Genomic DNA, 14,292 nt, shown 5'->3' on the forward strand with positions numbered 1-14,292 from the left:
TTATGACAATCGTTTTTTTTTTTTTTTTTTTTTAACTCTCCTGACAGAGTGGTCTTTCTCACATAGCAAGAGCTCAAAATGTACATTTTAAAGCAGCAGTTAATTAAGTCAAAATGGACAATTCTGTCTTTAGATGATTATTAAGTTTGAACTATTAATTATAGATATAATTTACAATTTTTGACGTCTTTTCTAGATCAATGAACGAGTTGGTTTGTTTACATTTTGTTTTACGACTAATATGTGGCGTCTATGCATAGTTTTATTGCCATTTAGCTTGATGTGTTGTAAATATTTGGCCTGAAAACTGCGATCGATAATCTTGAGGAGTCGTGACGTCACGTAGGCTGTTTAACCCTGTAAGAAAACACGTTTCTGGTAATATTGTCTATTTTATGTTTTAAATAAATTCACCTGTGAGTGCTGTATTTATAACGGAGGAAGTACTCAAAATTACAATACTTTTAGTCTGATTTTAGTTAGATTTATCTGATTTGTTGTAAATATTCAGCCTGAAAACGGCGATCGCTAATCGCTGTGGCGTCAAGACGTCGGAGGCTTTTAACCCCTTCGCGTTTAGAAGACACATTTCTAAAAATATATATTTTTTTTTAACTCACCTGTACAGAGTGCTGTGTGTCATTTTAAAGTAGTTCAGCCAAAATGGACAATTCTGTCATTATGTTGTATATATGTATTATGAGAGTTTGTTGTTCCATCTACTGTGGACCAAATTGTATCTGTAGATGGATGGTTTATCTGCTGTAATAAGATAGTAGCCTTCTCTAACTTTCTCCTTTGTTGTCTAGATTAGAGGAACTTGTGAACCAGTGGATTTGGCGGCAGGATTTCTGGCTTCCTCCTGGCGTTACATGGAAAGACATCGCTGAGGGGACGGCGGATGGAAGTCGTTGTCCCGCTCATCTCCCTGCCCTTGGCCCTGGGTTTCATTGCACTGCGGTTTGTTTTCGAAAGGTACATATCAATATTACATCAATATTCACATTATGAGTGAATTTTAAAATGAACCGGCGCAAACTCTGATCGGTCCTTCAGGACTTTCTAACTTTAACTAGGATGTATTATTCAACAGTTTGTCTTTGAATGATTGAAATGAGGATATCAGGCTGAAGTTCAGTGTGTCGTTCTGACAGAATGAAAGTGGAGTATTGTTTTCTCATGGTTTTGTTGTCAATATTTCCTTGTAACAAAAACCACTGGTGCAGGCTGCTATTTTTACACTGTCGCCATTATCTTTTTGCAGTGACTGGATACTCAATGCACTTGTTTATTTTTTCTACTAAAGAACTGTTTGTTTATTTTGTGTACATGGGCAAATATTACTAAGAAATATTTGTTTCAAATAGAAATCGAAGTCATTCATTTAATTTATTTTCTTAAAAAACCCACAATCATTCTAAAAAACAAATAAAATAAATGCAATTTAGAACATTATTATATTATATTATATTATATACTACCATGGTGTGTGTGTGTGTGCGTATATATATATATATATATATATATATATATATAATTTTACAAATATGTATATATATTTTTCAAGATATATGTATATTTTTAAAAGATTATCATATAAAAATATAATAATAATAAAAAGTAGCCTAATAGTATATAGTAGTAATATGTTGTATATTAAATGTTATAATATATAAATATAATATATTAAGTAATCACATAAATATTTAAATTAATTAACTTTATACCTAAATAACTAATTAAATTTTTTTAAATCATTCAATCTGAATAATTATTAAATCACCGAACAAATGAATACATTTTAGTAATGAAAAAGCATGACATATAATTTAAGAAACAATTTATTAACAGTTTAACAAAATGTACATTTTTAGGGCCCTATGAAATACGTTTAATTTTTTTCTCAAATTCTGTTCATTTTTTACCAAATTATGTGTTCTCCATTTAAAAAATTTTTTTATTCAATTTTAATGGTTTATTTATTGTTTATTTTTCTGGTGAATGATGGCATAACATATTAATTTCATTTATCCTTTAATCAAATTAAATTTAAACCCTTTTTTGGCAAACAAAGTGCTGCACAGCAGAGGATTACTGTTAAAATTAAAACATGGAAAAAAATAGTGATTATTCCTTTAATAAATATAGTTTTAATACTAATAAAACAAAAATTTTATGGTCCTGTTTGCTATCTTTGTTCATCTGCAAAGTCCACATAAGGTAATCAGACTTCATTGTGGACGTTTTTAACACATAAATACTGAAAAACACGATTCTGACAGTTTCTTGTGGAATTTATTTTAGAAGTTGCTTCATGTTCTTTTTTGCTTCAGGGGTTAATAAATACCAGGAAATACATGCATATGTATATAGCAAGTTCCTCTTATTGAAACAGAATAAAGCACATAAATGACTTTCAGTATATAAAGAAATAATAAAAGATATATAAAGAAATAACTAATGTTTTGTTTTTGCTTGATTTGCAGTCTGCCAACTAAGATGTTTAATTATGCTGGATGGAGAAAGACCTGCGATGCATTGTTTGTCATTTTCGCCGCTGTATTCCTGGTAACCCGCCTCGTGGTTTTTCCATGCAGGTAATAACTTCATCAGACTTCATTTTTCATTTGATGCTGACTTCAAATGATTTTGAATATGTTCTTTTCAAATCTAAGACATTCAGATGAAGATTTATGAACCGTATTTTAGTTCATTTCCAGGATCGTCTACACAGCTGTGGTGGATTCGTTGGACGTCTTTCCTCCGTACCCTGGTTATTATTTCTTAAATGGCCTGTTGCTGGTTTTGCAAGCTCTGCACATCTTCTGGGCTTGGTTGATTCTTCGAATGGTTCACAAATTTGTTTTTTTAGGCAAAGTGAGTATCTTAAGTTAATGTTAATCTTAAGTTTAAGATTAGTATCTTAAGTTTATCTTGAAGTTAATGAGGTTATCCCCCTATTTTCTAAGTTTGAAAACAAACGTGTTTTTAAGGTGGAACGTGATGAACGGAGCGATGAAGAGAGTGAAGCTGATGAAGAAGAAGATGAAGGTGGAGAAGAAGTACACACCTGGGAGCAGAAAAAGGGTGCCCTTAACTCAAAATTGGCATTGTTGGCCAATAACTGTGTTCTGAACAATTTAACGAATCCGAGGCGAAAAATGAATAGTAGAACTCCAAAAGCCAGATAGCAATGCTACTTTATGTATTTAAACGTGTTAAATCATCTCCAACTTTCTTGGCTTACCTTGTTTGTCAAGGTCCTACTGCAATTGTTTTGGCTGCGTGAAAACATAATGCGTAGTCAGTAGATTGCGTAAAACAAAAAATACTACTAGTTTGTATTATTACATTACCATTGGAGTCTATCCTAAATAGGTTAAACTTTAATTTGTTTAAAGTTAGTGTAATTAATTATAGTGCATTGGTTGAGTAGCACTTTAACTCAAAATTAATTGTTAACGTACATAAAAATTGTTCATGAACTGACATTTTTAGTATTAATTGTTGAAGTGTTGTTTAAGTTAGTTTACTCATTACTGAACATGTTTATTATGGAACAGTGATATGTAAAAAATAATATGTCAGCAATCCTGACTAGAGAGACCCGCAACATTTAGATGCAATCTTTTAAAATCCTCTGTAGAAAAAAAAAGAAGAGATAGTTGTGTGGAAATTATGAATTTTCTGCAGTGGCTATTTGTTTCAAAATGGGTATTGGTGGACCTTTAGGAAAAACTTAGGGCGCCATCTAGTGGTGAAATGTCCACTTGTCTTTGTGATTCTGCTAATGAAAGATTTTGTTGCAAGGAAATACTGGAGCTTGTTGTGTTTTATAAGATGGCATTTTTTTGTTGTGCATTGCCTTACCAAATGAGGAATCAGATGATTTCTCACCAGAGCATGTGCCTCAAAATCTTAAAAGTCAAAGGGGGTAGTTGAATTTGAGGACGCCTATGTAGGCCCCTTGATTTCTTGAATATTGAATCTGCTCCAAGGGCTAAAGGCAAAGTGTTTTTGTTGTTCTAGATGGAGCTGGAAAGTTTATTTGCACAGTAGCCATAACTGACCTTTCATTCAAAAGCTGTGTGTCTGTCTTACACTGTTTATAACTTATGAAAGACCTGTGATTGTTTTTGTATGAATTTTCCTCTTTTTATTGGGATTTACCGTGTTCTGAGTTTGTTAATGCAACATTTTGTAGTTGTTATATATCTTGTAACAATGACAGAAGAGGAATATATTCTTATAATCTTCAGTACTGGTAATAATGCATACTTGCTTCTCGTCCGCTATTTTATTTGAATAACAATAAAAATGTTTTAGAATATGATTATCCTCAACTTTGCTCAACAAAATGTTTTTGCATTGGTTTAATACTTTGCATGAAAGGATAGTGTTGACATTATGGCTTTAGAAAGGACCAACATGCATTGTGACACAACCTCTTATGGGGACAGGACAGGGTATTTTATCATCAATTTCCAAGCAAGTGTCAGTGTAAGGGTCTAGTAAAATCATGTTTGGGTACGTTTTGTTTATCTTCCTCTCACTCAGTATGTAAATCTGCCCGTTCACTGTGGCACAGCCTGTGAAGAATTTGTTGTCCAGACAGTCCTCTTGAAGAACGGTCCACTCGTCTGTGTCGATGTCTAGACGTAGAGCCTGTCCTCCCAGCAGATAGAGGGCACCATTGAGCTCAGTTGCAAGAAGGTCGTAACTGGAAAAGAAGTACACATGTATCCAACAAGATGTTACTTGGGTTTACCAAAGTGTGCAAAACTGATACAAGACTATTTATGGTGGCATCTGTGGAGAGAATTGCCTTGTAAAGGTGGGCAACTCTAATTAGGGTTGGAGCTAAACTCAAGAGCCAATCACACCTGCCTACAATCTATGCTAAAATCTGCAGGGCAGTGAACCTTGAGGGCCAGAGTTGATCAAGCCTGGTTCATAACAAGTTGGACACAATTGCGTTTACTCACCGTGGAAACGGAGAATAGGATACCACGTCCCATTGATCAACCTCTGGCCTGTACCTCTGAATCCCACTGTAAACATCCCCATTCTCATCTAGACCACAGGCCACATAAATACTAGTCCCCAAAGTGACAGTGGCCGCCCTTTCCACAGCCCGCACCATGGGGCTGACGGTGTCCCATTCCTTGGCTCCCAAAACCAGCCTCTCCACGTCAGCCACAGGTCCCTCATCCATGCTACCGCCAAACACAAACAGCTGGAACTCCAGAGCTGATGAGCAGTGGCTGTGCCTGGACTTCTGCATTGCCGGGCCGTCCACCCATCGCTTGTCGCCATGCTCGTAAATGCTCACCCAGTCCACACTATACCATAACACGTCCCGGAAGTAGCCTCCAGTCACTACTATGTTTTCCCCTTAGAGCAAGAAATAATATTTTAGATGGTGTGGACAGTAAGACAATGAAATCGAAATGCCCAATTCTGATTCTGGAGATCTACTTTCATGCAAAGTTCAGCTCCAATCCAGTGTTAATTTCTTTGACGAATAATTTTCGTCAACGAAATTTTTTTCACTGACGACAACGAGACGATAACGAACTAAAACTGTTTTTGAATGACAAAAACTATGACGTAAATCTATTGACATTTTCGTCAACGAATAAAAAGGTTTTATTTAATTTTAACATAAAGGAATGTTGTGTGTCACTGCAGTTACATCGTTGTCTATCATGATAAAACCTTAATATCAAACCTATATAATGAGTTTGGAAATTTTAGAGAAATGCTTAATAAATGCACTGTAACTAAACCCATTAGATTTTAGCTGACTACATTTACTGTAGATTTAGTCGACTAAAATCTTATGATATTAGTCGACTAAAACTAGACTAAAACTAAAAACAATTCAGATGACTAAAATATGACTAAAACTAAATGGCATTTTAGTCAAAAGACTATGACTAAAACTAAATCAAAATTTGCTGTCAAAATTAACACTCCTCCAATCCTTATCAAACACACCTGAACTAGCTCATTAAGATCTTCAGAAACATGTGATAGTTACAAAACAGATATATTGGAGCACTGAAGGTAGATCTCCAGAAACAGGATTCGGCACTCCTGACTTAAAAGTTTCATTTTGGAAAGGGCATGCAACACCTGAACAAGCATGATCCAGGTAGATCATTATGCTAACAACTTGTGGCAGGTTAAAATGTATAGGATCAGCTGAGGTCGTTACCTACTGCAGCCACAGAGTACTGTGTGAGACACTTCTTTTGCAAGGGTGGATGGGATTGCCACCTTCCACTGTAGGGGTGAAACTGATACAGCAACTGTGTTTCTTGCTCATGCGGTCCACCGAGAACAAACAGAGTTTCTCTTGAGCGGGCTCTAGGCATGGACCTGCCCATAGTCCAACTGCTGGGCAAGTTATCGTTCAGTCTACAAATGAGCTTGGCACGTGGGTCTGAACTGTTTATCTTGGACAGAAGGTCAGTAATGTAGGGAAGACTTAAGCACTCGGGTCTAACCAGACCCACCAGTTCCATGAAGTCCTCTTCCCGACTTGGGTCAAACGTTGCCCAGCGAAGGGCCACGTCAAGAGCCAGGTCTTCCTTGGGAATGCTTAAGTTGTCACTAGCAAGGAGGTCAGCAATGCTCTCCTTCGGAAGGAACATAAAGTCTTGCTCGGAGGCTAAGGCAGGTAGGTGGGTCAAGACGACATCCCTTGCTGCTGCGTAGAGGTCCAGACAGCCAAGCTGCCAAGCATATGCCATCATTCCCAAGCAGTTACTAAGATGCAATTGCCTTTCCAAGAACTTACAGCAGAGTAACCGAGCCCTGTCCAACTGGAGGAAGTCAGCAGCCTCCAGAATTTCAAGGACATTCTTGCAGTCTAATTTCAGCTTCAAGTTCTTTGTGAACTCCATTAGAGTCTGAAACTGCTGCAGTCCAACTCCTTTAATCTCAATGTGCTTTCTGGTGCTCTCACGACCACCGCCAAAAAACAAGGCTCGGAAGTAGGGACTCATCTGGGCCAAATACTCACGGTTCACAAAAAACAACTCCCCCTCCACCTGGAGCACTGTGTCAGGAGCTACATTGACAGTATCCTGGTCCTCTTCAACTAAATCTTTCTCAGCTCCTAAGCTCGGGTCATGGGTACCTCTGTCTTGCTTTGCACAAGCCATGATTGTGCACTCCCCCTCCCAACACTCACTTCTCTGCTGAAGTGTGTCATGTGACAATTATATCCTTGCTCTAGCTTGTCACTCACTCTCCATGGGAATGGGGTCCGCAAGCAAATAGCTAAATATATCTCAGTTAAAGTGCTAGAGAGACCCAATTTCACAAAGCACACAAAGGCTTTTGTAAATATTTAGGGTGTATCTTTCTAGGATTGTTGTCCTATTTGGACAACAAGTCCTTAATTGTCTCAAACTCATCAAAAATGAAATGGGCTTTCAAAAGATTGCCTTCCTCCCCGTCGGGGAATTGAACCCCGGTCTCCCGCGTGACAGGCGGGGATACTTACCACTATACTAACGAGGAGTGAGCTGAAAATGTGGCCAGTAGATGCCTTGTGAACTTACACCTGGGTTCACATAACATTGACTGGAATTGTTTTTTGGAAATGTTTTGTGAACTCCATTAGTGCATGGAACTGCTGCGGTCCAACGCCCTTAATTTCAATGTGTTTCCTGGTGCTTTCCCTACCACCGCCAAAAAACAAGACTCAGAAGTAGGGACTCAGCTGGGCCAAATGTTCACGGTTCACAAAGAACAACTCTCCTTCCACCTGGAGCACTGTGTCAGGAGCAACATTGACAGCATCCTGATCCTCTTCAACTAAATCTTTCTCAGTTCCGATGCTCTGGTCCCTTTCTTGTTTTGTCCAAGTCGATACCACAACAAACCACAAGGGGTAGATGTTGGACGACTGAGCATGTCTAACCCATATATAGTGTATATTACTTTGGGAGTTTATTACTTTTGGGGGTTTTGTGGTATGATCTTGTCATATAATGAAATTTGAAGTTCAAATGTTTGACTTTCGGTATAACACCACAATACTGTGTAAATAGTTCTGGTTGGCTGTTCACAATGCAAATGATTATGGTTAAATGCTGTTAAATACGTTCTCACCCTCTTGCAGAAGTGTAGTAGTTTTAATATGGGGCTTTTTTTGAATCATCTAAGTTTAAGTTCTGTGTGCATCTCAGAACAAAAAGTTTTTTTTATCTTGAAATATCACTCCTCTATGTCTAGAGCAGGGTTGCCCAAACTCGGTCCTGGAGGGCCGGTGTCCTGCAGAGTTTAGCTCCAACTTGCCTCAACACACCTGCCTTTAAGTTTCTAGTATGCCTAGTAAAAGTTTTATTAGCTGGTTCAGGTGTGTTTAATTGGGGTTGGAGCTAAACTCTTCAGGACACCGGCCCTCCAGGACTGAGTTTGGGCAGCCCTGGTCTAGAGCGTTGCAACTATTAAAACACGAGCATGATTTTGTGCTTGCAGACCAACTCCCTTAATCTCAATGTTCTGTCCACTTCCGAAAAATGAGGTTTGGAAGTATGGATTTAGCTGGGCCAAAAGCTCACAGTCCACAAACAACTCCTCGTCCACCTGGAGCACATCATCAGAAGTGACACTGATGTCAGGTGGAGGAGCATCCTGATTCTCCACCTAACCTTAACTAAATCTTTTTCTGTTCTTAAGCTCTACTCATAAAAAAATTTAATTGTCTTAAACTCATTGAAAATGAAATGAGTTTTCAAAAGATTGCCATTCTCCCCGTCGGGGAATCGAACCCCGGTCTCCCGCGTGACAGACAGGGATACTTACACTTGAGTTCTCGCAACATTAACAGGAACTACTATCAATATTTTTTAAAATTGGGTTATCATGGTTTTTATGGTAATTACAATTCAAGCACAATGTAAATACTGTGGAATATATATGGGAATCTCTTAAAGGGTTAGTTCACCCCAAAAATGAAAATTCTGTCATTAATTACTCACCCTCATGTCGTTTCAAACCCGCAAGACCTTCGTTCATCTTCGGAACACAAATTAAGATATTTTTGATGAAATGTGAGAGCTCTCAGACCCTGCATAGACAGCAACGCTACTGAAATGTTCCTAGGTCCAGAAACGTAGTAAGGACATCGGTAAAACAGTCCGTGTGACATCAGTGGCTCAACTTCAGTTTTGCGAAGCTATGAGAATACTTTTTGAGTGCAAAGAAAACAAAAAGAAAAAAATGTTCAACAATTCTTCTCCCCCGAGTTACGTCTTTCGCCATTTTAGAGTATCACAACGCATACGCACGCTTTCCCCTAAGCATAAACAACACTGATTACGCAGATTACGTTCATGCGCGCGCTTTCGCCCCCGAACGTAAACAACCCTGATTACGTTGATTACGCTCTTGGGTACTCTCCAAAATGGCGGAAAACGTAACTTGGGGGAGAAGAATGGTTAAATAAATTGTTATTTGTGTTTTCTTTGCGCTCAAAAAGTATTCTCGCAGCTTCGCAAAATTGAAGTTGAGCCACTGATGTCACACGGACTGCTTTACCGATGTCCTTACTACGTTTCTGGACCTGGGAACGTTTCAGTTGCGTTGCTGTCTATGCAGGGTCTGAGAGCTCTGCGTTCCGAAGATGAACGAAGGTCTTATGGGTTTGAAACGACATGAGGGTGAGTAATTAATGACAGAATTTTCATTTTGGGGTGAACTAACCCTTTAATACCATAGTATTTTTTGAAAGCACACTTTTTGGGGTTGTAGAAGCATATGGGCCGTCTGATTATGGATCCACTACTAATGAATGAAACCAGACAGCTGAAGCAGTATCCAGTATTTGGAGACTTCAATGAAGCTTTTTAAAAGCAATTTATTTCACACACCACTGAAACAATACATTCATAAACCACTCAGCAAACCCTTTTGTGCTGATGCATTTAAGACCAAACTCCTCCATGTTTACTTTCTCCACACATCAAATCCCCCAAGATGAAAAAAACTATATAAAATGCTGAAATGAAAATCCAAAACTGCATCACCTAGTGTAAACAGGGCGCTCAGTCTTGCCTGCACCTGTCAGAACACCTATAGATTTTTCAACGTCCTCGATAAAAATACCCTTCCAGCATTTTTAACTCAAAACTATAGGAGCAGGACACATCATTTATATAAAAAATATATGCATTCTGTATCCACTTCAAGCATTGCATCTAGCTCTGTGATTTCATCTATTTCCAGTTTCTAATTATGTTTGGCACTGTCTTAAGTGTGCAACAGAGACCAAGACAACACGGTTTTCTCCTTCACTCGAATATGTACAAATATTCAAATTACAATGCATATTTTTATGATGTTTTCGAGACCCGCTGAGACACTCGACCACATTCAGATGCTTCACCACATTAAATACCTACGATTGTTGCAGCATTTCGGGCTCCATTCAAAACCACTGCTCATTTAGATTCTACTCCATACTGAACTGGTTATAGCGGGAACTTTAAAGTTAAAAGTGATAGTTCACCAAAAAACGTGATAGTTCACCAAAAAACGAAAAATTTTGTTGACCCTGAAATTTAGTATTTGTAATAATTATCATTACTAGTGTTATTTATGCTATATATATAAGCAATAAATTAAAATAGCATATGTAGTTACTTTAATTATAATAAATTTCAATATAATAATAATAATAATTAATAAACACAAAATTATAATTGATCAATTATTGTCAATTCACAAATTAATTTTTTTAATAATTATATTAACAATTTAATAAATAAGTATATATATATATATATATAATTATTAATACTTCTAGCAGTTGTTTTATTTGATCATTTTATCATATACAGTGGGGCAAAAAAGTATTTAGTCAGCCACCAATTGTGCAAGTTCTCCCACTTAAAAAGATGAGAGAGGCCTGTAATTTTCATCATAGGTATACCTCAACTTTTGTTTTGTTAATAAAAGTTCTATGTTTTATATATAGACTAAAGTGAGTTTGACGTTGTATTTTGTTGTTGCATTCAAGCAATTGACGCCGAACTGCCGCTAATTCGAAAGTGAAAGTAAAATGTGCACGGTGCTTTTAAGCTATTTATAAATGAAGGAAAGCGAGAAAGAGGGAACGCCCCCGCCCCGCGGTGATACCGTTATTACCGGTGTTGTCACACGTCGATTAACCAGTGGGAACATTTCTTCACCGTCACAACCCTAAAATACACTAAGCATAAATAGTATTTAACATTATTTGTACTTAGTGTAAATTTGTGTTATTTTTGTTTAATTCGAATTTAATTGAAATAATATTAAAGTTTGTATTAATATTTTGAATTATTTTTTTATTTTTATATTTTTTGTTATTTAAATTGTAGTCTTAGTAATAGTAATTTTGTTGTGTTTTTGTCATTTTTATAAGTTTTTTTTTAAATGTCTATTTTTTTTTAAATTTCAGTCTCAAACCCTTCTAAAGGTTAAAATGGGTTTCTCACACTTCCTTTTTTGTTTTAGCAATTGACTAATAATCCAAAAAAACTAACACCCAAAAACATCACTTCACAGACTTTGAAATTCATAATGAAGGAAGTCTACTAAACTTTTGAGTCCTAAATTTCCTAAGTTTTCATGTATCTCATATTTTAGTCTTTGTCAAGCTACAATAAAGGTTTTCTGTTTTTCACCTGACTCTTTGCTGTTTTTTTATTTTTGGTGAATTGCATGGAAACCAATGAGGGTCAATTTGACCCCAACACCACCAAAATGTGTACAGCCTTTCCAAAACACATCTATGTGTTGAGACTTTGCACACACATTCATGACACAAAATGAGAAAAAGCCACCAAATTTCAAGAAGTAATAAATAGTTTAACCAGTGTTTCAAACTGTTTAAAAATCAAACACAGTATGAAAGTTGAGTTTAAAAAACATTGTAAAATTTACACGCATCACCTTCAAGTCCAAAGTTCAAATTCACAACTCAATAATGCTAATTTGGGGGCATGCTTTATAGAGATATTGACCTTTATGCTTCCTCACTGGCCTAATGTACAGAACGCCAGCGACGCTAAATTAGCGTAAATAGTCAAGACTCCGCCATCAGCTGTGCTACCGAAATAACGTTTCAGCGAATTAGCAAGAAGCTGGCAGCTGCAGGGCAAATGGGCGTCTATTTCCACACGTCGTGAACAAAAGGTCACTCACCGGTGGTGTCTGGCGGCGGCTGAGGTCGCTGTGGTGCTGGAGGCGTGGGGTTCGACACTGGTGCGGGCCGCACTACTTCCTGTGGCGGCTGCTCGGATTCTGTGGGAATACCCTGAGGAACGGACATTAACGGATTGATCATTTGTGTTGTTTAAACAAGGTACTATTCCAGGTCCTTTCTTCTTTATTAATACACATTAATTATGTATGCAATTCATTGGTGCAAGATATTTTATAAAATGTGACCCTGCAGCACAAAAGCAGTCTTAAGTCGCTGGGGTATATTTTTAGCAATAGCCAACAATACATTGTATGGGTCAAAATTATAGATTTTTCTTTTATGCCAAAAATCATTAGGATATTAAGTAAAGATCATGTACCATGAAGATATTTTGTAAATGTCCTACCGTAAATATATCAAAACTTAATTTTTGATTAGCAATATGCATTGCTAAGATTTCCTTTGAACAATTTTAAAGATGATTTTCTCAATATTTAGATTTTTTTGCACCCTCAGATTCCAGATTTTCAAATAGTTGTATCTCGGCCAAATATTGTCATATCCTAACAAACCATACATCAATGGAAAGCTTATTTCAATTCTCAAGAATCTCAAGAAAAATTGACCCTTATGACTGGTTTTGTGGTCCAGGGTCACAAAAAAAAAAAAATCAATAAAACCGTTTCTCAATGTTATAAATTTACATTAATTAAAATTATAATTACTATAAATTTTCATTTAATTAATAATTATATTTATACTTATTATTTATAATAATAAATAAATAATTCTTTTATTTCTGCTTTTTGAAAAGCAATTATACATGACCATTAGACTGCAACAATAGAAAACATATGAATTATGCATATTGTAGCAGTAATATTAATATGTATTTAAATAATTTATCTATTATTAAATGAAAATTTACTATTAATATGTATCATTGCTATTGTTGTTGTTTAAGCTATTTTATATCTATATATATATATATATATACACAATTATATTTATATATTTATGCAACATTGGTGATCTAAATGGTTGCAAACATTTATTTATTTATTTAATATATTAATTATTTTATATGTATTTAAATAAAAAAATATATTTAATAGTACAATTAATTTTAGTATTAGTATAAATATCAATCATTATAATTATCATTACTATTGTCGTTATTTATACCATTATAGAAAAAAAAAACACACACACACATTCATTATTTGCATATGTTTATGTAAAATTGTTTGGTGATTTAAATGGTTGCAAATATAATAAGCTATTTTACCAAACAAATGGACAGAATATTAAAGAGTTGCAAAGTGCAAATATCAATAAAAGTCCCTGATCCGAAGTAAAATGGGTTGAAAATGTCATTTCATGCTGACTTCGAGCAAGACTAGTTATATTAGTTCTCCCAGTATTTTCTGGGAATAAAACATCTGCAGCTTTACTATACTAAGTAAATTAGTAACTCTCACCATAAGCAGGTACTCCACGGCTCTGTCCGGATTGTTGAAGCTTGCTCGTAAGGCAGAGATCACCTGCTCTCTCTCATAACCCATTGACATGATTTCCGTCACCAAATTCTCATACGCTTGACCTGTGACTAAAGAAACGCAAGGCGACAGATGTTAACGTTAAGTTCTTCTCTCCTTTACCTGGTTTATAACAAAACCGAAAACCAAACGTACCTAGTATGGACGCAGCTGCTTCTAAAAGACCCAATTCATCTGTAATGCTGAACAAAACACACAACAAATTGAGGATTTTTCATTCTTTAAAGGTGACATATCATGAAAATCTGACTTTTTCAGGTTTTAAGTGCTATAATCAGGTCCACGGTGCATCTACCAACCAAGGAAACGTGAAAAAGATGAACCCAATCACTTTGTTTAGGTAAGCCTTTTTCTGCAAGCGTCTGAGAAAACGAGCGCATCAGATTTCGCTCCCTTGGTGACGTGGCAAAGGGATCTCATTATAATATTACCGCTCCTTAATCTGTAAGTTTACACCCACGACGCCGTCATTTTGATTTCGCAAGCGACAGCGGTGTACCAGCTCTAATGTCATCGCGAAAGTTT

At 36.2% G+C, this 14,292-nt stretch overlaps 2 protein-coding genes and 1 non-coding gene across 3 annotated transcripts in view; all 3 read right to left on the minus strand.

Annotated features, from left to right (window-relative positions):
* Positions 1-2,957: 2,957 nt before the first annotated feature.
* On the minus strand, positions 2,958-5,416 carry LOC107742801 (kelch-like protein 23). Its single transcript, XM_016555843.1, has 3 exons — positions 4,986-5,416; positions 4,554-4,720; positions 2,958-3,070 (listed from the first exon to the last, which is right to left on the minus strand). The coding sequence occupies exons 1-3, from the start codon at positions 5,282-5,284 to the stop codon at positions 2,958-2,960; spliced, it is 579 nt and encodes a 192-aa protein (XP_016411329.1). The 5' UTR covers positions 5,285-5,416.
* Positions 5,417-7,461: 2,045 nt separating this feature from the next.
* Positions 7,462-7,533, minus strand: trnad-guc (transfer RNA aspartic acid (anticodon GUC)). Its single transcript has one exon. It is a non-coding gene; the product is annotated as a tRNA-Asp (tRNA).
* Positions 7,534-12,120: 4,587 nt separating this feature from the next.
* Positions 12,121-14,292, minus strand: part of LOC107742788 (UV excision repair protein RAD23 homolog B-like) — a 17,005-nt gene continuing 14,833 nt past the window's right edge. The window contains exons 5-7 of the mRNA XM_016555824.1: positions 13,903-13,949; positions 13,690-13,817; positions 12,121-12,319 (exon numbers count right to left, since the gene is read on the minus strand). Coding sequence (XP_016411310.1) covers positions 12,200-12,319; positions 13,690-13,817; positions 13,903-13,949 — 295 coding nt within the window. The 3' untranslated portion in view covers positions 12,121-12,199. The remainder of the gene's footprint in view (positions 12,320-13,689; positions 13,818-13,902; positions 13,950-14,292) is intronic.

This window comes from Sinocyclocheilus rhinocerous, unplaced genomic scaffold (genome assembly GCF_001515625.1).
Source record: "Sinocyclocheilus rhinocerous isolate Xijiao unplaced genomic scaffold, SAMN03320098_v1.1 scaffold1879, whole genome shotgun sequence".
In the NCBI taxonomy this organism is placed as follows: domain Eukaryota; kingdom Metazoa; phylum Chordata; class Actinopteri; order Cypriniformes; family Cyprinidae; genus Sinocyclocheilus; species Sinocyclocheilus rhinocerous.